This window comes from Syngnathus typhle, linkage group LG9 (assembly GCF_033458585.1).
Source record: "Syngnathus typhle isolate RoL2023-S1 ecotype Sweden linkage group LG9, RoL_Styp_1.0, whole genome shotgun sequence".
Lineage (NCBI taxonomy): Eukaryota > Metazoa > Chordata > Actinopteri > Syngnathiformes > Syngnathidae > Syngnathus > Syngnathus typhle.
The window spans coordinates 5,336,114-5,356,510 of NC_083746.1; the positions used below are offsets into that span (position 1 = coordinate 5,336,114).

The 20,397-nt window shown below is 44.0% G+C and overlaps 7 protein-coding genes across 11 annotated transcripts in view; 1 reads left to right on the top strand and 6 right to left on the bottom strand.

The window, feature by feature from the left end:
* Nucleotides 1-3,507, top strand: part of raph1a (Ras association (RalGDS/AF-6) and pleckstrin homology domains 1a) — a 30,190-nt gene extending 26,683 nt beyond the window's left edge. For both annotated transcript variants that reach the window (XM_061287161.1, XM_061287162.1), the window contains one exon: nucleotides 8-3,507. In XM_061287161.1, the coding sequence (XP_061143145.1) occupies nucleotides 8-2,272 (2,265 nt within the window). In that variant the 3' untranslated portion in view covers nucleotides 2,273-3,507. The remainder of the gene's footprint in view (nucleotides 1-7) is intronic.
* Nucleotides 3,508-3,932: 425 nt separating this feature from the next.
* Nucleotides 3,933-6,713, bottom strand: LOC133159798 (collagen alpha-2(IX) chain-like). Of its 4 annotated transcripts, none has more exons than XM_061287164.1 (11): nucleotides 6,235-6,713; nucleotides 6,055-6,126; nucleotides 5,911-5,976; nucleotides 5,670-5,696; nucleotides 5,516-5,560; nucleotides 5,336-5,371; nucleotides 5,157-5,237; nucleotides 4,986-5,082; nucleotides 4,817-4,926; nucleotides 4,313-4,432; nucleotides 3,933-4,138 (listed from the first exon to the last, which is right to left on the bottom strand). In XM_061287164.1, the coding sequence occupies exons 2-11, from the start codon at nucleotides 6,109-6,111 to the stop codon at nucleotides 3,947-3,949; spliced, it is 831 nt and encodes a 276-aa protein (XP_061143148.1). In that variant the 5' UTR covers nucleotides 6,112-6,126; nucleotides 6,235-6,713; the 3' UTR covers nucleotides 3,933-3,946. The 4 variants fall into 4 exon arrangements, with proteins under 4 accessions (XP_061143148.1, XP_061143147.1, XP_061143149.1 ...); XM_061287163.1 differs by having other exon boundaries at nucleotides 6,301-6,711; XM_061287165.1 differs by having other exon boundaries at nucleotides 3,933-4,055; nucleotides 6,301-6,703.
* Nucleotides 6,714-9,470: 2,757 nt separating this feature from the next.
* On the bottom strand, nucleotides 9,471-10,551 carry LOC133159969 (trace amine-associated receptor 4-like). The gene is made up of 2 exons (XM_061287446.1): nucleotides 10,365-10,551; nucleotides 9,471-10,278 (listed from the first exon to the last, which is right to left on the bottom strand). The coding sequence occupies exons 1-2, from the start codon at nucleotides 10,538-10,540 to the stop codon at nucleotides 9,471-9,473; spliced, it is 984 nt and encodes a 327-aa protein (XP_061143430.1). The 5' UTR covers nucleotides 10,541-10,551.
* Nucleotides 10,552-11,580: 1,029 nt separating this feature from the next.
* LOC133159941 (trace amine-associated receptor 4-like) lies at nucleotides 11,581-12,650 on the bottom strand. The gene is made up of 2 exons (XM_061287354.1): nucleotides 12,475-12,650; nucleotides 11,581-12,388 (listed from the first exon to the last, which is right to left on the bottom strand). The coding sequence occupies exons 1-2, from the start codon at nucleotides 12,648-12,650 to the stop codon at nucleotides 11,581-11,583; spliced, it is 984 nt and encodes a 327-aa protein (XP_061143338.1).
* Nucleotides 12,651-14,072: 1,422 nt separating this feature from the next.
* Nucleotides 14,073-15,152, bottom strand: LOC133159976 (trace amine-associated receptor 4-like). Its single transcript, XM_061287458.1, has 2 exons — nucleotides 14,967-15,152; nucleotides 14,073-14,880 (listed from the first exon to the last, which is right to left on the bottom strand). Exons 1-2 carry the CDS (start codon nucleotides 15,140-15,142, stop codon nucleotides 14,073-14,075), a joined length of 984 nt encoding a protein of 327 aa, XP_061143442.1. The 5' UTR covers nucleotides 15,143-15,152.
* Nucleotides 15,153-16,158: 1,006 nt separating this feature from the next.
* Nucleotides 16,159-17,228, bottom strand: LOC133159932 (trace amine-associated receptor 4-like). Its single transcript, XM_061287343.1, has 2 exons — nucleotides 17,053-17,228; nucleotides 16,159-16,966 (listed from the first exon to the last, which is right to left on the bottom strand). Exons 1-2 carry the CDS (start codon nucleotides 17,226-17,228, stop codon nucleotides 16,159-16,161), a joined length of 984 nt encoding a protein of 327 aa, XP_061143327.1.
* A 1,021-nt stretch (nucleotides 17,229-18,249) lies between these two features.
* On the bottom strand, nucleotides 18,250-19,319 carry LOC133160090 (trace amine-associated receptor 4-like). The gene is made up of 2 exons (XM_061287663.1): nucleotides 19,144-19,319; nucleotides 18,250-19,057 (listed from the first exon to the last, which is right to left on the bottom strand). The coding sequence occupies exons 1-2, from the start codon at nucleotides 19,317-19,319 to the stop codon at nucleotides 18,250-18,252; spliced, it is 984 nt and encodes a 327-aa protein (XP_061143647.1).
* Nucleotides 19,320-20,397: the final 1,078 nt, after the last annotated feature.

The following is a 20,397-nucleotide window of genomic DNA, read 5'->3' on the forward strand; positions in this document are numbered from 1 at the left end:
CATCCAGATGCTGAGGATGGATGCCATCAGTAGGCCCATCCCCTTGCAGATCCCCACTGTGTCCTCCCAGCCCCTCCCGCTTCCCCAATCTCAGACGCCGCCCTCTCGAAGCAGCTACGCCGACGGGACCCTTCCGCCGGACGATCAGTCTGCGGTCGAAAATGATTCCCATCAGGCGTCTTCTGCGGCAGCCTATGTCAAGTACAGCACGCTGGCTCACCTACAGAACCAGAAGCAGTCCAGGGCGCAGCTGGCCGGAGCGGCCCCCCTGCCCAGCTACAACACTCTCCCAGCCGCTTACGGTGACACCTCCCTGTCGCATCCCTCCCTCTCACTGCCTCCTCCATCCGCAGCTCCGGTTCTTGGCTCCGCCGGGGCCGTGCTGAATTTTGGCCTCCCTGTTCCTACACCTTTACCATCAGAGGATGAGTTGCACGAACCTTCGTACCTACCACCTCCACCACCAGAGATCCTGGAAGACACCGAGTTGCCTCCGTCTTTAGATCCCACACTGACTCACCGTGCTCAACTGTCCAACGCTGGCCTCCAGCAGTTCCTGGCGCAGAAGTTCCCCAACATGGTCTACGACTTTACCCCAGCTACGTCTGAGGAATCTTCTCCGCCTCTGGCCGAGCTCTCGCCCCCTGCAGACCTGCGCCCCCTGTCCCCCAACGCCCCACCTCCGGCACCACCAAAAACCTTCACCGGTGGGTTTCCTCCGCAAACTGCGCGAAAACCTGCAGGTCCCTCCTCCCTGCCGCTCGCGCTGTCCCCGGTGTCGCCCACACCGCTCGGCGGCAGCCACGGACCTGTAAAGAAGCAGCAGAGTTTTTCGACAGGCCACTCTCCCAATCAGCCTCCCCCAACGCTCCCCAAGCAGCATAGCCTTTCGTCCAAAAACCTTGTCCTCTCCCCTTCCCCTTCCGCTTCCATGTCCTCTATCTCCCTGGCTACCTCGTCATTGGTCAAGCAGATTGTCAATCAGTTCCCGGGCAATGCTGCTTCCTCGCCTCTTCCCTCTTCAAACTCTATGGAAGGATCAAAGTTGGGTGCACCTCAGTCTCCCCCAGCAGTCAAGGCGAAACCAAAATGGCAGCCGGGCGGCACTGTTGCTCCCCAGTCCCCAGAGTTCCCACCACCGCCTCCTGACGGATCCCTTGCCGAATTCCCTCCTCCGCCTTCCTCAAAGACGGGCTCCCCCATAAAAAAGTCACCCTCCACTTCATCCACCGGCTCTGCCAAGCGAGGGCCTCCGCCCACCCCGCAGAGGGCCTCCTCCGTGCGCTCCAACTCGGGCGAGGCACCGGACGACAGGCCCAAGAAAGTCGAGAGCCTGCTCAGCAAATTTGGACAAGGTGGGACGTCCTCTAGCTCCTCGTCAGCGACCGGCTCGCCCTGCAAGGACTCCCCAGCCCTTCCGACGCCGCTTCCCAAGCCGGGGAAGCTGAATTTGGCTAACCTCCCGCTGGCACTCCAGGGGCTCCAATCAAGCCAGCACCACCAGTCCTCGTCAGACTTCCCTTCGCCTCCACCCCCGCCACCACTCTCTCAATCGCAACATCTAGAGTCGTCCCCCGACTACTTCCCGCCCCCGCCAAGTGACTCTGAGCTCTTTCCTCCTCCGCCCCACCCGTCCGAGTTCCATCAACCGCCGAAGGTGGCCGTGGTCAACCCCCAGCCTCAGAAGCAGCAGCAGCCGCCGGCGCCCCTGATGTCATCGTGGAAGCAAGGTTCCCTGAAAAAGGGAGCGGCGGCGGTGGCTGCAGCACCATCGCTAAATCGGCGGGCCAGCAACACAAGCCCGTACGACACGACGACGTCACTGGCGCACTCTCCGCCGCCCCTCTCTCAGACCCCACCGCCCACCCTGACTTCCTATTCCTCCTCCCCCGTCGCTCCCACCTCACCCAAATCCGCAGGACCGAGCACACTGGCGCTTAAGACTCACTTCCTTGAGGACCTTAACCGCACTCTGAAAAGGAAGTCAGTTTCCCGCCATGGCTCGCTCACCTCCTCCAGCCTCATCCCCTCCTCCAAGATGGAGCCCGTGGCCACCATGGACGACATGGCCCTCCTCCCACCTCCGCCGCCCGAGCTCCTGCAACAGCAGCAGGCGGCCCGCGGGCAGACGCAAACGCTGTCCCGTCATCACGCGCACTCCCAGTCTGCCAAACACAGCACCAACATCTCAGGCTATGCAACGCTGCGGCGAGGACCACCTCCCGCACCACCAAAACGGGACCAAAGCACCAAACTGACCAGCGATTGGTAGAGGACAAAGACTGGAACTATTTATCATCTCCCTGCAGTGGAATCATCTTCCGTCTTGAGTTGTGTGACTCTTCCGAAATCCTCAAGATGCAGTCAGACCAATATCCAGCCAAAGTAGTGAGTGATTTCATTGGTCCAATCAAATTCCACGCAAAAGGAAGAAGGCGGGTCACTTCTGACTGGAACTCAATGAACACAAACGGCAGGCAGATTAGGTTCTGACTGCTACTGACTTGACCTTAAACACATTATCATTCAAATTATTAGTCTTGTCATTGCCAGTATGCATTTAAGCTATCCAGTCAAGAAGCATACCGTATATACACAAATACAGTATATCTGTACTCTGTACTGTATGTTTATGTATATACCTTATGTGTAAACCTCCAAACTTTTCTTCACTATCTGTTGAGCTTTGCGTTAACAATAGAAAAAAAATCGTACCATTTGAGAAGTTTTGATGAACGCTGGTACCCAAATGGAGCCGCAGCAATGATGAAGGATGCAGGGCGGTGTATTGAGGTGTGTTTATAGTCAATGTATGTTGTGGACTGGGAGGAGGGCCTTTTTTCAGTTCAAACCTTTTGTGTGTTTTTATATAAGATTATTTAATGCTGGAAAGATGTTATTACCACATAATTATTATTTGAAGTTTTAAAGGAGTTGTTAAAAGAAAGTTTCATTTTATGTCCAAAGTGTTCTTCACCTTGCTTAAACTGTCTGTTCAAATGATAAATTGTAATTTCATCATTTCTATTATTCAATTATTATCACATTGTCACCCTCTTAAAATAATTGCCTAAGTCATATTTTGCCTTTTTTCTTTTTTTGCCTTAAACTTTTAATGGTGCTGGCCACCTCTACTAAAATCTGCTTCATACTTATAATTCAATTCTACTCCAGAAGTTTTTAAAATGAATATCGATAAATTGACCTTTTTTTTTTCCGTTCGGTTCTGTGTTTTCTAAAAAAAAAAAAAAAACTGTCCTAGGCTATTATTTTACAAAGGTGACGATATGACCAAACGCTTGTTGACTATACTTGGCAGATGAAGAAGCTATGCAGTGTAATGTCACATTGCAGTGGGTGGCACGCCAAAGAAGCCAACCAGAACCATGTGACTGCTCATGTCAGATTAGGGCTGCTCACCATAAACCTCTATACATCCGAAGTCCTTAGCAAATCAATATGTGGCATAATTGATTAATCTGGCAATAAAATACCCTTTTTTCCTAATGGCCTCTACTTTGCTGCAATTATTTGACAAGCTGCATCAGGCCATTGAACAAATACAATTTAGAGATCATCATTTTCATTGGACAAGGGCCATCAATTTAGTCTAAAAATGATATAAAATTTGACAAACTGCATTGGGCAAGCCATTGAACAAATTAAATTTAAAGATAATATTCATTGGACAAGGGCCATCAATTTATAGAAGTCTAAAAATGAAAGACAATGATGCATATGTAACGAAGTATTATTTTAATCCACAAACAAAAAATAGGCTACTTATTAACTCATACTTAGGTATAGTCACAAACGGCAACATACATGATGTACTTGCATTGCTAAAGTTTATTGCCCAAACAAGATTTATGATAAAGTTCATATGAAATAAGCTCACTGTCATGGTTGCATATCATCACAAGCTACAGTACTTAACAGGAATTGTTTATTCAAGTATGATAAAATGCTGGAATGAGGTTCTTGCGTGATGGAGTGAGCATGTTGGAAATATGTATTGAGGGGACTCAAGCGGGGATGCTTTCACTTTTTGGGTTCTTGATCCGAAGAGCAGCAGCACAGAAAGAGAAAACCCATTTAAAGAGATGTTATCAATTGCAATTGGCAGGATGGGATCCGTCTATGACAAAGCAGGAAAACCAACACATTTCATGAAGTCCACCATTTACTCAAACATATTGTCCAATGAACTCTATGACTATGAATGTCTTTGAAAGAAATATGGAGCGACATGCTTTTCATTGGACAGCAATAATAACGGGATGCCTGGCATGAGATCATAAAATCCAATTACCAATACATCGATCCACTGAGCCTCGATGTAGATGTAGAGAGCCTGCTTGTCGGTCCGGAGAACCATCACATTCTCCCCTTGCAGCTTCCTCATCATTGTGTCTCCATCTGCTATGAAAATCTGCAAAGAGAAGATCAGAAAAGCTGCAACTAGACAGACCTATCCAAAGAGAGCAACACATATAACTGACTCATAGCTATCAGAGCCGGTAACCAACTAAACTTAAGCTTGCCGGACACAAAGAGAAGAACAGCTGGTTATAGTGACTTCCCATATCCTGTCTCAAGTCATTCTTTTAGGTTCTGAATCTACATGTGCCCAGGGAACTACACAAAAGTGAGTTCCGGAGTTGAATTTAGACAAAGGTTGTGCTTTGCCGCCATCTTGTGGTGTCCTGTTGCTTATCAAGAGCGCATCTCACTATCTTTCTGTTGTCAGTGTCTCAAAAATTGGTTGAAATGTTCCAAATCTATACGCGTGTAGCCCGCTTAAGACTGAACAGACCGTCTGGACTCGATCCGGCAATGACTCCGGGGTTCTATCCCTGGTACAGCTACATGGGACTGAAGGACCTCGACTTCCTGGTTCCCCTTGCTGACCTGCCAAAACATACACTGCAAGGCAAGCAAAGCTCATCAGGTCTCCTCTAAGGCAACATATGATTGTGGCACACCTTGTCCGGGAAGTCCTGGCTCTCCAGGCAAACCAGGCAATCCCACCAAACCAGGGTAACCCATCTTTCCAGTAGGCCCAGTTGACCCCTTCAAACCCTGCATGGATTAACACCAAAAGCCTATTTAAAAGGTTCTTGTTAAACAATGATTTAAATTTCATTTGGTTCTACCGTGATTCCTCTGCCACCAGGCTCTCCTCTGGAGCCCTGCATTCCGTTAGGTCCTGGCTCACCCCACAAGCCACCATCGCCCTAGGATGTTTCAATTTTACGTACAACAACAACAAAAACCAAAAAGAGATTAGTTGATTAAATGTCCGTTGTGTTTGGAAATGGATCCGTGCTACTACCTTCTCACCACACCTCCCTGTAATGCCTGGATCACCCTGTGTAGATGAGAGACACCATTTTATGAGTCATGCAGACATAATGGACGGCAGGATATTGTTCTTCAATGTCGTTAGGTCTGAAGAAGTCCACTGCAAGTAGTTTGACTAAAGTCGGGAAACAAAATAATTATGATTACTCACAGGAGCTCCTCTGGGTCCTGTGTCTCCTTTGAAGCCTTTATCCCCCTGAAATAAATAAATGTTAATAATATTTTGACCCCCTGATATGGAATAAATAAATGTCAATAATATTTTCATCATATGCTCTAACGGAGACATTTAGGTGGGCGCTTACCCGTAATCCTGTTTGCCCTGTACTTCCCTGTAAAAGAATGAAATGTCAACCAGTGGTGGTGCAAAGAGGTGTTTTCCTTTTCTTTCTTTTTTTCTAATCCACACCGCCATCTTTAGGGCCCTAATTGCAGAGCTAAAACTATAACCAGAACTATATTCATCATCAAGTATTATCCCAGTATAATACTGCATGTTCCCTCCAATATGAATAAGTGCTCCACGACTTGTATATTAAAACCTACCATCATCAGGCATGGTGATCCGGTTTCCCCCTTGAGGCCCCTCCAGCCTCTGTAGCCCTTCTCTCCCTGCAAAAATTAAACACTGCTTGTTACCTACATTATATTGTGGAAGTGGAAACGTTTGAGTGTCACATTGCAGGATACCTGGGGCCCACTCGGTCCCGTCGACCCTCTTTTTCCTGCTGCTCCCTCTGCACCCATAACACCCGCTTGACCCTGAAACAAACATAACACACTGTTTGCTTTCACTTCCACAAAGTTCCTTTGATGCATTTCTTTATTTATTCATATGATGTCTTCTGGTTGAAATAAACAGCAACAAACCAAGCACCAGGTATAACCATCTAGGACACTCTTCAATGTTGTTGTTAGTGTGCGCGTGCATTCTACCTTTGGTCCCCTGGCTCCTCGACAGCCCTTAAAATAGGAGCGCAAAGAAGAGTAAGAATGCTGAGTTGCATCACAAGAACACACTCCCCACTGTAACGATAAAATGTGGCTTGGTCTTCCACCAAGACAATACTCCCAATCACAACCTGGAGTGACCTAGCCAGTCTCTAGACCTCACCTCAACCCAATAGAAAATTTGTGAAGGGAATTCAAATAAATGTTTGACTTCTGTAATTGCCAACGAAAAAAATGTAATATTACTAATCATTGAATTGAATTTTTGTTATTGTTGGCCAAATAATTTCCACCATAATCTACAAATAAATTATTGTCCCATTTTTTTTTCACATTCCGTCTCTTACAGTTGAAAATTATAGGAATTTATATATAATTTACCAAAGTATAATATTATAACTAAATAATAATAGATTGATGAATAAATACATTGATATTTTTATGTATTCAATTTAAATAGTACTTAATAGTATTTGAAATTTAAGCATATAAGAGTACCATATAATAATGACTAAATAATACAATTTTCAAACAATGACGAATTACAATAAAAACAATCTAAATCATGATAGTAAAATAATAAATCAATATACAATATTATACAATATACATTATTTTTCATTTTCTAGTTTGTTTAATTAATTGTAATTATGAAAAAAAAATGACTTTCCTTCTCTCCTTTAGGCCCTGTGATGTGTGCCCTTATATCAACCTGAACAAACAAGCATAATTATTTTACCACGTGTTTACACACATACACTCACTGTCCAAAAAATTAGGTACACTTGCACAATCAACTACCACAACTCAACTTGCAGCGATAACAATGCCCATTTTTGATTGAGATTGTCAAAAATTATATATATGTTTGATACTGTGGTTAGATTTTGCAGTGCATTTGTTACATCATTCCTGACTCAATTTAGAATGTGCATGTGTACCTAATCAAATGACCATTTACTGTGACAGCTACCATCAATTCTGCTCTTTGCTTTAGTGGAGGAAAGAGCGGAGGAGGAAGAGGAGGAAGAATGAAAAGACCGCATGACTTGACTGGGAATGACAAAAACCCTGAACACAATGACAACACAATCCAGATTGACATTTTGTGAGGTATTTCATCAATTTATATTATATGCATGATGTAAAATGTGTACTTACCGCCGGAGGAGACTGGATGATCGGCCTGGAGGAGCAAGGTGGTCAATCTCAGAAGAAGTGGAAGCAACATCTTCATCCTGAGGAACCAGGTAATCAAAATATTCGGAGCACCTCTCAGTATGTTGGAGTGCAATTGTACCCACATTACAACTGCTCAATAATTAGTGTAATAGTGTTTGCTGAGTGTATTGAGCAAGTCTATTTGTCAATTCCAATGCAATTGTTATCAAAACAAACAAAGAACTTTATGATAGCTTTACCTTGCGTTGCAGTCCAGCTCTAGAAGCACTCCTTGACACAATGCTCCTCGACTTGGAAGTGTGCTGAAATGCAGTATAGGACCTGGCATCTGTTTTTGCAGACATAATCAGATCATTGGGCCAAACACACACACACACACAAAAAAAAACAGAGACAAAGAGGATGAAGCAGCAGCTAGTTTCTTTAAAAGCATCCATATTATGACTCATTCTGCACTGTATTTAATGCACTTCATTGCCTTCACTTCACTCAGTTCAAGTGCCACACTAAGCATTTTAAATAGGTGAGGAACAAGGAAAAAAATATATATATATATTTAAGAACACACACACACACACAGCACACGCGCACACACACACAAACACACACGTACACACACAAATGACTAAACATACAAAGCAAAGCAAAGCGTACCTAACTGAACAACAATGTCTCGGATTACTGAGAATGGCTTGCGACCAACCAGTTCTCGCCCAAAGTTAGCCGGGATAGTTTCGAGCGCACCCACGATCCAAAAGACACGTGCTATAGAAAATTGATGGATAGCTGTCTCAGTTCTTTGAAAGTACTGTATGTTCTGACAACAGCTGGAACAAGTCATTGCAGTCATTCCGGATTGTCACAGAGATCCAAATATAGAAAAATGCTTATCTCCTGGAAGGGATGTTGCAGGTACAAAGGTAACAATAGGAAACACAAAACCTTTAATCAGCGCCGACTGCTAAGCATAACAGCGTCCTATCCTCGGTGTGAGAATGGAAACATTCCAAGTGTCGCTTAAGTACAGGTTAATGTCAGGTGAAGACTTTTCTCACCGTACAAAATTCTACACCCATGGCGTGACCTGTCACTACTGTCTGCATCGCCATGTCTGTGAATTTGCCTTCCTGCAAAAGTCTCAATTATAATGTCATTGGCTGGCTTTGATGAAAACAAATTACGCGTCTCACTTATCATAGCAACACCACTGGTTGATTACGTGTGGAAATGTTTTTAGACTTGTTATAAAATAGAGAGATTAATGGTGGGAACATCACAGCAGCAATAATATCACAGCAGAAATATTCACCCAAATAAAATTAGAAATATGTTCAATCAATCAATCAATACCTGCTTTTATTGACACACCCATCCAAACAGATGCTGCAAATATGATGCCAGTATGTAAAACAAATTGAAAGCAATGCAACAGCACAAATAATGCTGAGTAGTCATTTCATAGTACTGTATACTAAAATATAAAAACAAATCATATCTGTGTGTATAGGACAAAATGCATTTGAGTACTCCCAGCAAGCTAATGCATTTCTAGTGCTCGACAAAACTGACCTGTTGAAAAGGATGATATTGTTAAATATTGAAACTGACATTGTTAAATATTGAAACTAAACAAATACAACAGACAAAATATTTATCAGTATTTGCATTATTTGTTTATTTATTTTGACAGTTCTTTGGACCCCCCCAAAAAAACAATGTGATGGTGCTTTGACACTTTTTTGGATGATCCACCCCCCCCCCCCCCCCCCACATTGAATTCATGCCCCTAAAATAATTCTCAAAGACAAAACAGTCAAGGCCATTTCAATCAAGAATGTGTTCTGAGCTGGACATCTTCACGGTTGAAATGATGATTGTCTGCATTGCGAACAAAATCAATAGAAGATAAATGACAAAATCAATTAAATGTACTAATCTAGACAGCATGAAAGGTGAAAAGCGTGCTGGCTTGTCTACATTATATTCATTTGGCTGGAATCAGACTTCAGAATTTGCAGTGTCACAATGAGCTTGATGGCCTTTCTAAACCAGGGATAGAAGATAGCATAAATCAGTGGGTTCAGGCAGGAGTTGAAGAAGACCAAGCAGATAATAACGGCTGAAGATGACACACTGAGCAGAACATCTTGGCCTGAAATGGCGATGCAGAAATATGGCATGATGCACACAATAAACACCACCACAACCACGCCCAACGTCCTGGCTGCTTTCAGCTCAGAACTCTTGATAGTTGTGTTGCGCAATGTGACCATCCCCACGCGGGAGCGCATGGCGCGCACCTGAGACACAGCCACCGCAAACACTTTCATGTACAGAACCGCAATGACAGTGATTGGGCCAATGAAGGAGAAAATGAGGTCTGTCATTCCTACAGCGTACGTGACCACAATCACACACTGACCTACACAAGTGTTGAACCTGCCAGGTTGCTTCAGAGAGTCCATAAAACAGAGACAGTGGAAAATTATCGAAACAGACCAACACAGAAAAACACATATTTGGACTCTTATTAGAGTGACTTTGATGGGATAATGCAGAGAGTCACAGATTGCTATGTAGCGATCAACTGATATGAGCACCATGCTTCCTATTGAGGCAGACGTTATCACGTAATTCAGGACATAATACACAATGCATATCAGGTCACCAAAAGACCAACAACCATCAAGAAGGAAAATCTGAAACAACAAAAGGAAGCCCACCAAGAAATCCGAGGTAGCCAGCGAAAGCAGCAGCAGGTTTGTGGGAGTATGCAGTTGCCTAAACAGAGAGAAATTCTCGTTAAAATTTCTGGATCTGGGCATAAGGCATAATAGTGCAAGTGGAAAAGAAACGCAATGCATCACTTGAAGTGAGAGATGGAAATAATGACCAGCAGGTTCAGAGTGACGGTGATCAGAGAGATGGCAGACAGCAGGATGGAGGAAAGAGCGACGGTCGAGGGATCACGCTGCGTCCTCCTGCAAGAAGTGTTGGCGAGCAGCGGGAAGCACAGTTCGCCTTGCTCCTGCATCATCATCATCAACGAGTACAGGAGGCGAGTTGCCCCACAACTCAGTCAGCTCGTTGTTTCATGACCATATTCATACTTAAGGTCCATAACATCTGACAGTAGCCACACCTCTTTCCCCTCCTCCTCCTCCTCCTCCTCCTCATCATCATAATGATCCTCCCATAATTTTACTTGCCCAACTAACCCTATGCAATCTTTCAGTGGATGCTCTTAGCTCACTCAAAACATTCACCATTGGGTTAGAATCTACAAGGAGGTCTTCAACAAGGCCAAGGTCACCTCACTCCCCCCACACTATGATTGTGCCATCAACCTACCCGTTATATCCCCTCCTAAAGGCTGGCTATACTCCCTGTCCAACCCGGAGCGCAAGGCCATGGAGGAATACATTCAGGACTCACTCGCTGACGTGTTGAAAATGATGACATTGTTAAATACTGAAACTAAACAAACACAACAGACAAAATATTTATTAGTGTTTGCATTATTTCTTTATTTTACGCACTACGCACTTAATGTATTTCTAATGCTCCACAAAACTGACCTGTTGAAAAGGATGACATTATTAAAGACTGAAACCAAACCGATACAACAGACAAAATATCTATTAGTCTTTGCATTATTTCTTTATTTTACGCCCTACGCACAGCAAGCTAATGCTCCACAAAGCTGTTGGAAAGGATGACATGATTAAAGACTGAAACCAAACAGATACAACAGACAAAATATTTATTAGTATTTGTATTATTTATTTATTTTTGCATTTCTTTCGACCCCCAAAAAAAACAACGTGATGGTGCTTTGACACTTTTTTTGTATGATGTTTTTTCCCCCCCACATTGAATTAATGCCCCTAAAATAATTCTCAAAAACAAAACAGTCAAGGCCTTTTAAATCAAGAATGTGTTCTGAGCTGGACATCTTAGCAGTTGAAATTACAATTGTCTGCATTGCAAACAAAATCAATAGAAGATAAATGACAGTTGAAACAGAATCAATTGAATGTACTAATCTGGACAGCATGAAAGGTGAAAAGCGTGCTGGCATGTCTACATTATGTTCAATTTGCTGGAATCAGACTGCAGAATCTGCAGTGTCACAATGAGCTTGATGGCCTTTCTAAACCAGGGATAGAAAATAGCATAAATCAGTGGGTTCAGGCAGGAGTTGAAAAAGGTCAAACAGATAACAACGGCTGAAGATGACGCATCGAACATAACATCTTGTCCCGAGATGGCGATGCAGAAATATGGCATGATGTACACAATAAACACCACCACAACCACGCCCAACGTCCTGGCTGCTTTCAGCTCAGAACTCATGATAGCTTTGCCACGCAATGTGACCATCCCCACGCGGGAGCGCATGGCGCGCACCTGAGACACAGCCACCGCAAACACTTTCATGTACAGAACCACAATGACAGTGATTGGGCCAATGAAAGAGAGAAAGAGGTCTATTATTCCTACAGCGTACGTGACCACAATCACACACTGACCTACACAAGTGTTGGACCTGTCAGGTTGCTTCAGAGAATTAAAAAAACAGAGAAAGTTGTAAACTAACGAAGAAGACCAGCACAGACACACACATATTTGAACTCTTATTCGAGTGACTTTGATGGGATAATGCAGAGAGTCACAGATTGCTATGTAGCGATCAACTGATATGAGCACCATGCTTCCTATTGAAACAGACATTATCACGTAATTCAGAACATAATACACAATGCATATCAGGTCACCAAAAAACCAACAACCGTCAAGACGGAAAATCTGAAACAACAAGAGAAAGCCCACCAAGAAATCCGAGGTAGCCAGTGAAAGCAGCAGCAGGTTTGTGGGAGTATGCAGTTGCCTAAACAAAGAGAAATTCTCGTTAAAATTTCTGGATGTGGGCATAAGGCATAATAGTGCAAGTAGAAAAGAAGCACAATGCATCACTTGAAGTGAGAGATGGAAATAATGACCAGCAGGTTCAGAGTGAAGATGACCAGAGAGATGGCAGACAACAGGATGTAGGAAAGAGCGACGGTCGAGGGATCACGCTGCGTCCTCCTGCAAGAAGTGTTGGCGAGCAGCGGGAAGCACAGTTCGCCTTGCTCCTGCATCGTCATCATCAACGAGTACAGGAGGCGAGTTGCCCCACAACTCAGTCAGCTCGTTGTTTCATGACCATATTCATACCTAAGGTCCATAACATCTTGACAGTAGCCACACCTCTTTCCCCTCCTCATCGGCATCATCATCATCATCATAATCCTCCCATAATTTTACTTGCCCAACTAACCATATGCAATCTTTCAGTGGATTCTCTTAGCTCAGACAAAACATTCACCATGGGGATAGAATCTAGCGCAGCACAGGCAACCCAAAAAGCCAGCAACCCTCAAAAAACAAAATCTTAGAAAACATGAGAAAGCCCACCAAAAGGTCAGAGGTGACTAGAGACAGCAGTATCAGGTTTATTGGGGGTGTGCAGTTGTCTAAAGCGAGAGAAACATTCATTATTATTCCTGGACTGATCATAACACAAAACAGTTGAAGTGGAACAGTAAAACACTCACTTGTAGTGAGTGATCGAAATTATGACCAGCAGTGTTCGCAGTGTTGGTTTTCCGCCTGATCCGTGATGGAGGTGACGTCCATCACGAAGCCGGTCACGATGCTACTCTCAGGTAATCATTGAGAGGTGATTTAATTTCACTTGTTGTCCGTTCCAGGCCAACCACTCATCCTGGGCCACCCTTGGTTGCGGCAGCACAAGCCCGTCGTGGACTGGGACAATGGATCCGTGCAGTAGTGGAGCAAGCGCTGCCACCGACTCTGCCTAAAGGAAGCAGGCAGCCCACTCCGACGTTCTGCCATCAGCGCGCCCAACGGCCTGGCTAATGTGCCAGCCTGCTACCATGGGCTCAAGGAGGTCTTCAACAAGGCCAAGGCCACCTCCTTCCCTGCATCGGCTATCGTTGACTCAATGAAATCACAGTAAGCACTATGAGTAACTGGTGGTTCCGTTCGGCCTACCCAATGCGCCCGCTGTTTTTCAGGCATTGGTGAATGACATCCTTCAAGGCCTCGACGCTGTGTATTTTACATAGGACAGAATGCATTTGCACAGCAAGCTAATGCATTTCTAATGCTCCACAAAACTGACCTGTTGAAAAGCATGGCATTGTTAAATACTGAAACTAAACAAACACAACAGACAAAATATTTATAAGTATTTGCATTATTTATTTATTTTTTTATTTATTTTTGCAGTACTTTGGACCCAAAAAAATAACCAATGTGATGGTGCTTTGACATTTTTTGTATGATGTTTCCCCCCCCCCCCACGTTGAATTAGTGCCCCTAAAATAATTCTCAAAGACAAAACAGTCAAGGCCTTTTAAACCAAGAATGTGTGGACATCTTAGCAGTTGAAATGATGATTGTCTGCATTGCAAACAAAATCAATAGAAGATAAATGACAGTTGAAACAGAATCAATTGAATGTACTAATCTGGACAGCATGAAAGGTGAAAAGCGTGCTGGCTTGTCTACATTATATTCATTTGGCTGGAATCAGACTTCAGAATTTGCAGTGTCACAATGAGCTTCATGGACTTTCTAAACCATGGATAGAAAATAGCATAAATCAGTGGGTTTAGGCAGGAGTTGAAGTAGAACAAGCAGATAATAAAGGCTGAAGATGACGCATTGAGCATAACATCTTGGCCCGAGATGGCGATGCAGAAATATGGCATGATGCACACAATAAACACCACCACAACCACGCCCAATGTCCTGGCTGCCTTCAGCTCAGAACTCATGATAGTTTTGCCTCGCAATCTGACTATCCCCACGCGGGAGCGCATGGCGCGCACCTGAGACACAGCCACCGCAAACACTTTCACGTACAGAATCACAATGACAGCGATTGGGCCAATGAAGGAGAAAAAGAGGTCTGTTATTCCTACAGCGTACGTGACCACAATCACACACTCACCTACACAAGTGTTGGACCTGTCAGGTTGCTTCAGAGAGTCCAAAAAACAGAGACAGTGGAAAATTATCGAAGCAGACCAACACAGAAAAAGACATATTTGAACTCTTATTAGAGTGACTTTGATGGGATAATGCAAAGAGTCACAGATTGCTATGTAGCGATCAACCGATATGAGCACCATGCTTCCTATTGAGGCAGACGTTATCACGTAGTCCAGAACATAATACACAATGCATATCAGGTCACCAAAAAACCAACAACCGTCAAGAAGGAAAATCTGAAACAAAAAGAGGAAGCCCACCAAGAAATCCGAGGTAGCCAGCGAAAGCAGCAGCAGGTTTGTGGGAGTATGCAGTTGCCTAAACAGAGAGAAATTCTCGTTAAAATTTCTGGATCTGGGCATAAGGCATAATAGTGCAAGTGGAAAAGAAACGCAATGCATCACTTGAAGTGAGAGATGGAAATAATGACCAGCAGGTTCAGAGTGACGGTGATCAGAGAGATGGCAGACAGCAGGATGGAGGAAAGAGCGACGGTCGAGGGATCACGCTGCGTCCTCCTGCAAGAAGTGTTGGCGAGCAGCGGGAAGCACAGTTCGCCTTGCTCCTGCATCATCATCATCAACGAGTACAGGAGGCGAGTTGCCCCACAACTCAGTCAGCTCGTTGTTTCATGACCATATTCATACCTAAGGTCCATAACATCTGACAGTAGCCACACCTCTTTCCCCTCCTCCTCCTCCTCATCATCATTATAATGATCCTCCCATAATTTTACTTGCCCAACTAACCCTATGCAATCTTTCAGTGGATTCTCTTAGCTCACTCAAAACATTCTCCATTGGGTTAGAATCTACAAGGAGGTCTTCAACAAGGCCAAGGTCACCTCACTCCCCCCACACTATGATTGTGCCATCGACCTACCCGTTATGTCCCCTCCTAAAGGCTGGCTATATTCCCTGTCCAACTCGGAGCGCAAGGCCATGGAGGAATACATTCAGGACTCACTCGCTGCTGGAATCAATCATGGATAAAAAGGAGGGCTCGCTGCGCCCGTGCATCAGCTATTGCGGACTCAGTGAAATCACAGTAGGCAATATGAGAAACTGGTGGTTCCGTTCGGCCTACCCAATGCGCCCCGCTGTTTTTCAGGCATTGGTGAATGACATCCTTCAAGGCCCTGACGCTGTGTATTTTACATAGGACAAAATTCATTTGATTACGGCCAGCAAGCTAATGCATTTCTAATGCTCCACAAAACTAACCTGTTGAAAATGATGACATTGTTAAATATTGAAACTAAACAAACACAAGAGACAAAATATTTATTAGTATTTGCATTATTTATTTTTACAGTTCTTTGGACCCAAAAAAAACAATGTGATGGTGTTTTGACACTTTTTTGTATGATGTTTTTTCCCCCCCACATTGAATTATTGCCCCTAAACTAATTCTCAAAGACAAAACAGTCAAGGCCTTTTAAATCAAGAATGTATTCTGAGCTGGACATCTTAGCGGTTGAAATGATGATGGTCTGCATTGCAAACAAAATCAATAGAAGATAAATGACAGTTGAAACAGAATCAATTGAATGTACTAATCTGGACAGCATGAAAGGTGAAAAGCGTGCTGGCTTGTCTACATTATATTCATTTGGCTGGAATCAAACTTCAGAATTTGCAGTGTCACAATGAGCTTCATGGCCTTTCTAAACCATGGATAGAAAATAGCATAAATTAGTGGGTTCAGGCAGGAGTTGAAGTAGAACAAGCAGATAATAATGGCTGAAGATGACGCATTGAGCATAATATCTTGGCCCGAGATGGCGATGCAGAAATATGGCATGATGCACACAATAAACACCACCACAACCACGCCCAACGTCCTGGCTGCTTTCAGCTCAGAACTCATGATAGTTTTGCCACGCAATGTGACCCTCCCCACGCGGGAGCGCATGGCGCGCACCTGAGACACAGCCACAACAAACACTTTCATGTACAGAACCGCAATGACAGTGATTGGGCCAATGAAGGAGAAAATTAGGTCTGTCATTCCTGCAGCGTAGGTGACCACAAGCACACACTCACCTACACAAGCGATGAACCTGCCAGGTTGCTTCAGAGAGTCCATAAAACAGAGACATTGGAAAATTATCGAAACAGACCAACACAGAAAAATACATATTTGAACTCTTATTACAGTGACTTTGGTGGGATAATGCAGAGAGTCACAGATTGCTATGTAGCGATCAACTGATATGAGCACCATGCTTCCTATTGAGGCAGACGTTATCGCGTAATTCAGAACATAATACACAACGCATATCAGGTCACCAAAAAACCAACAACCGTCAAGAAGGAAAATCTGAAACAAAAAGAGGAAGCCCACCAAGAAATCCGAGGTAGCCAGCGAAAGCAGCAACAGGTTTGTGGGAGTATGTAGTTGCCTAAACAAAGAGACATTCGCGTTATAATTTCTGGATTTGGACATAAGGCATAACAGTGCAAGTGGAAAAGAAGCACAATGCATCACTTGAAGTGAGAGATGGAAATGATGACCAGCAGGTTCAGAGTGACGGTGATCAGAGAGATGGCAGACAGCAGGATGGAGGAAAGAGCGACGGTCGAGGGATCACGCTGTGTCCTCCTGCAAGAAGTGTTGGCGAGCAGCGGGAAGCACAGTTTGCCTTGCTCCTGCATCGTCATCATCAACGGGTACAGAAGGCGAGTTGCCCCACAACTCAGTCAGCTCGTTGTTTCATGACCATATTCATACTTAAGGTCCATAACATCTTGACAGTAGCCACACCTCTTTCCCCTCCTCCTCTTCCTCATCATCATCATAATGATCCTCCCATAATTTTACTTGCCCAACTAACCATATGCAATCTTTCAGTGGATTCTCTTAGCTCACTCAAAACATTCACCATTGGGTTAGAATCTACAAGGAGGTCTTCAACAAGGCCAAGGTCACCTCACTCCCCCCACACTATGATTGTGCCATCAACCTACCCGTTATGTCCCCTCCTAAAGCCTGGCTGTACTTCCTGTCCAACCCGGAGTGCAAGGCCATGGAGGAATACATTCAGGACTCACTCGCTGCTGGAATCAATCATGGATAAAAAGGAGGGCTCCCTGCGCCCCTGCATCAACTATTGTTGACTCAATGAAATCACAGTAGGCAATATGAGTAACTGGTGGTTCCGTTCGGCCTACCCAATGCGCCCACTGTTTTTCAGGCATTGGTGAATGACGTCTTTCAAGGCCCCGACGCTGTATATTTTACGTAAGGCAGAATGCATTTGCACAGCAAGCTAATGCATTTCTAATGCTCCACAAAACTGACCTGTTGAAAATGATGACATTGTTAAATACTGAAACTAAACAAACACAACAGACAAAATATTTATTAGTATTCGCATTATTTATTTATTTATTTTTGCAGTTCTTTAGACCCAAAAAAAACCCAATGTGATGGTGCTTTGACACTTTTTTTGTATGATGTTTTTTCCCCCCCACATTGAATTAATGCCCCTAAAATAATTCTGAAAGACAAAACAGTCAAGGCCTTTTAAATCAAGAATGTGTTCTGAGCTGGACATCTTAGCGGTTGCAATGATGATTGTCTGCATTGCAAACAAAATCAATAGAAGATAAATGACAGTTGAAACAGAATCAATTGAATGTACTAATCTGGACAGCATGAAAGGTGAAAAGGGTGCTGGCTTGTCTACATTATATTCATTTGGCTGGAATCAGACTTCAGAATTTGCAGTGTCACAATGAGCTTGATGGCCTTTCTAAACCATGGATAGAAAATAGCATAAATCAGTGGGTTTAGGCAGGAGTTGAAGTAGAACAAGCAGATAATAATGCCTGAAGATGACGCATTGAGCAGAACATCTTGGCCCGAGATGGCGATGCAGTAATATGGCATAATGCACACAATAAACACCACCACAACCACGCCCAATGTCCTGGCTGCTTTCAGCTCAGAACTCATGATAGTTTTGCTGGGCAATGTGACCATCCCCACGCGGGAGCGCATGGCGCGCACTTGAGACACAGCCACAACAAACACTTTCATGTACAGAACCACAATGACAGTGATTGGGCCAATGAAGGAGAGAAAGAGGTCTGTTATTCCTACAGCGTACGTGACCACAATCGCACACTCACCTACACAAGTGTTGGACCTGCCAGGTTGCTTCAGAGAATTAAAAAAACAGAGAAAGTTGTAAACTAACGAAGAAGACCAACACAGACAAACACATATTTGAACTCTTATTCGAGTGACTTTGATGGGATAATGCAGAGAGTCACAGATTGCTATGTAGCGATCAACCGATATGAGCACCATGCTTCCTATTGAGGCAGACGTTATCATGTAGTCCAGAACATGATACACAATGCATATCAGGTCACCAAAAAACCAACAACCGTCAAGAAGGAAAATCTGAAACAAAAAGAGGAAGCCCACCAAGAAATCCGAGGTAGCCAGCGAAAGCAGCAGCAGGTTTGTGGGAGTATGTAGTTGCCTAAACAAAGAGACATTCGCGTTATAATTTCTGGATTTGGACATAAGGCATGACAGTGCAAGTGGAAAAGAAGCACAATGCATCACTTGAAGTGAGAGATGGAAATGATGACCAGCAGGTTCAGAGTGATGGTGATCAGAGAGAAGGCAGACAGCAGGATGGAGGAAAGAGCGACGGTCGAGGGATCACGCTGCGTCCTCCTGCAAGAAGTGTTGGCGAGCAGCGGGAAGCACAGTTCGCCTTGCTCCTGCATTGTAAGCATCAGCGAGTGCAGAAGATGAGTTACCCCACAACTCAGTCAGCTCGTTGTTTCATGACCATATTCATACCTAAGGTCCATAACATCTGACAGTAGCCACACCTCTTTCCCCTCCTCATCGGCGTCATCATCATCATCATAATCCTCCCATAATTTTACTTGCCCAACTAACCATATGCAATCTTTCAGTGGATTCTCTTAGCTCAGTCAAAACATTCACCATGGGGATAGAATATAGCCCAGCCCAGGTCACCTTCAAAAAACATCTTAAAAAACATGAGAAAGCCCACCAAAAGGTCAGAGGTGGCTAGAGTTAGTTAGAGTTAGAGTCAGCTTTGTCAATTCCTTCATGCCAAGACACACAAAGAGACAGCAGTATCAGGCTTGTTGGGGTGTGCAGTTCCCTAAAGAGAGAGAAACATTCATTATTATTGCAGTGAGAGATATAAATTATGACCAGCTGGTTCAGAGTGACGGTGATCACAAAGATGGCCGACAGCAGTATGTAAGCAAAAGTGAAGGCTGAACGAGGATGCAAGAAGCTCGGCCCCATGACTCGGCCTGCTCTTTTAATGACATAGTCGACAGAGTTTAGTATTTTGTTAGTAACCTTGGAGGATCCAAAACAGAGGTACTTCCAACTTCCCATGATCATACGGAGGTACATGGTTAGCCACTCAGACTTGCTGAACTTGACACCTCCACCTAACCTGAAATGTTGGCTCTGTAACTATCGATGCGGTTGACGTGGTAGTAAAATAGATGTCACTGATGGGGTCCTTTAAGCAGAGACAGCAACAACAAATAAGTTCTGTCACGTGTGAAGTTATATAATAAGTTCATGTCAACTATTGTTCTGTTGGAGCTCATCCCTGAAGGTACAAGTCATAATTGAACTGTCAAATGTTCTCTCGTTCTTTTGTACTAGTGTCACTTGAAATTAGAACCTAAAGACTTTGGCTTTAAGGGAGCTTTCTTTTGTCTGGAAACATTCGGCGAGCTGCTATTCACAAACAGCAACCAAGCAAAACTCAGACTTTATGATTGTGATCTGGATGAAGTTTGCAGATGTCAGAGAAGT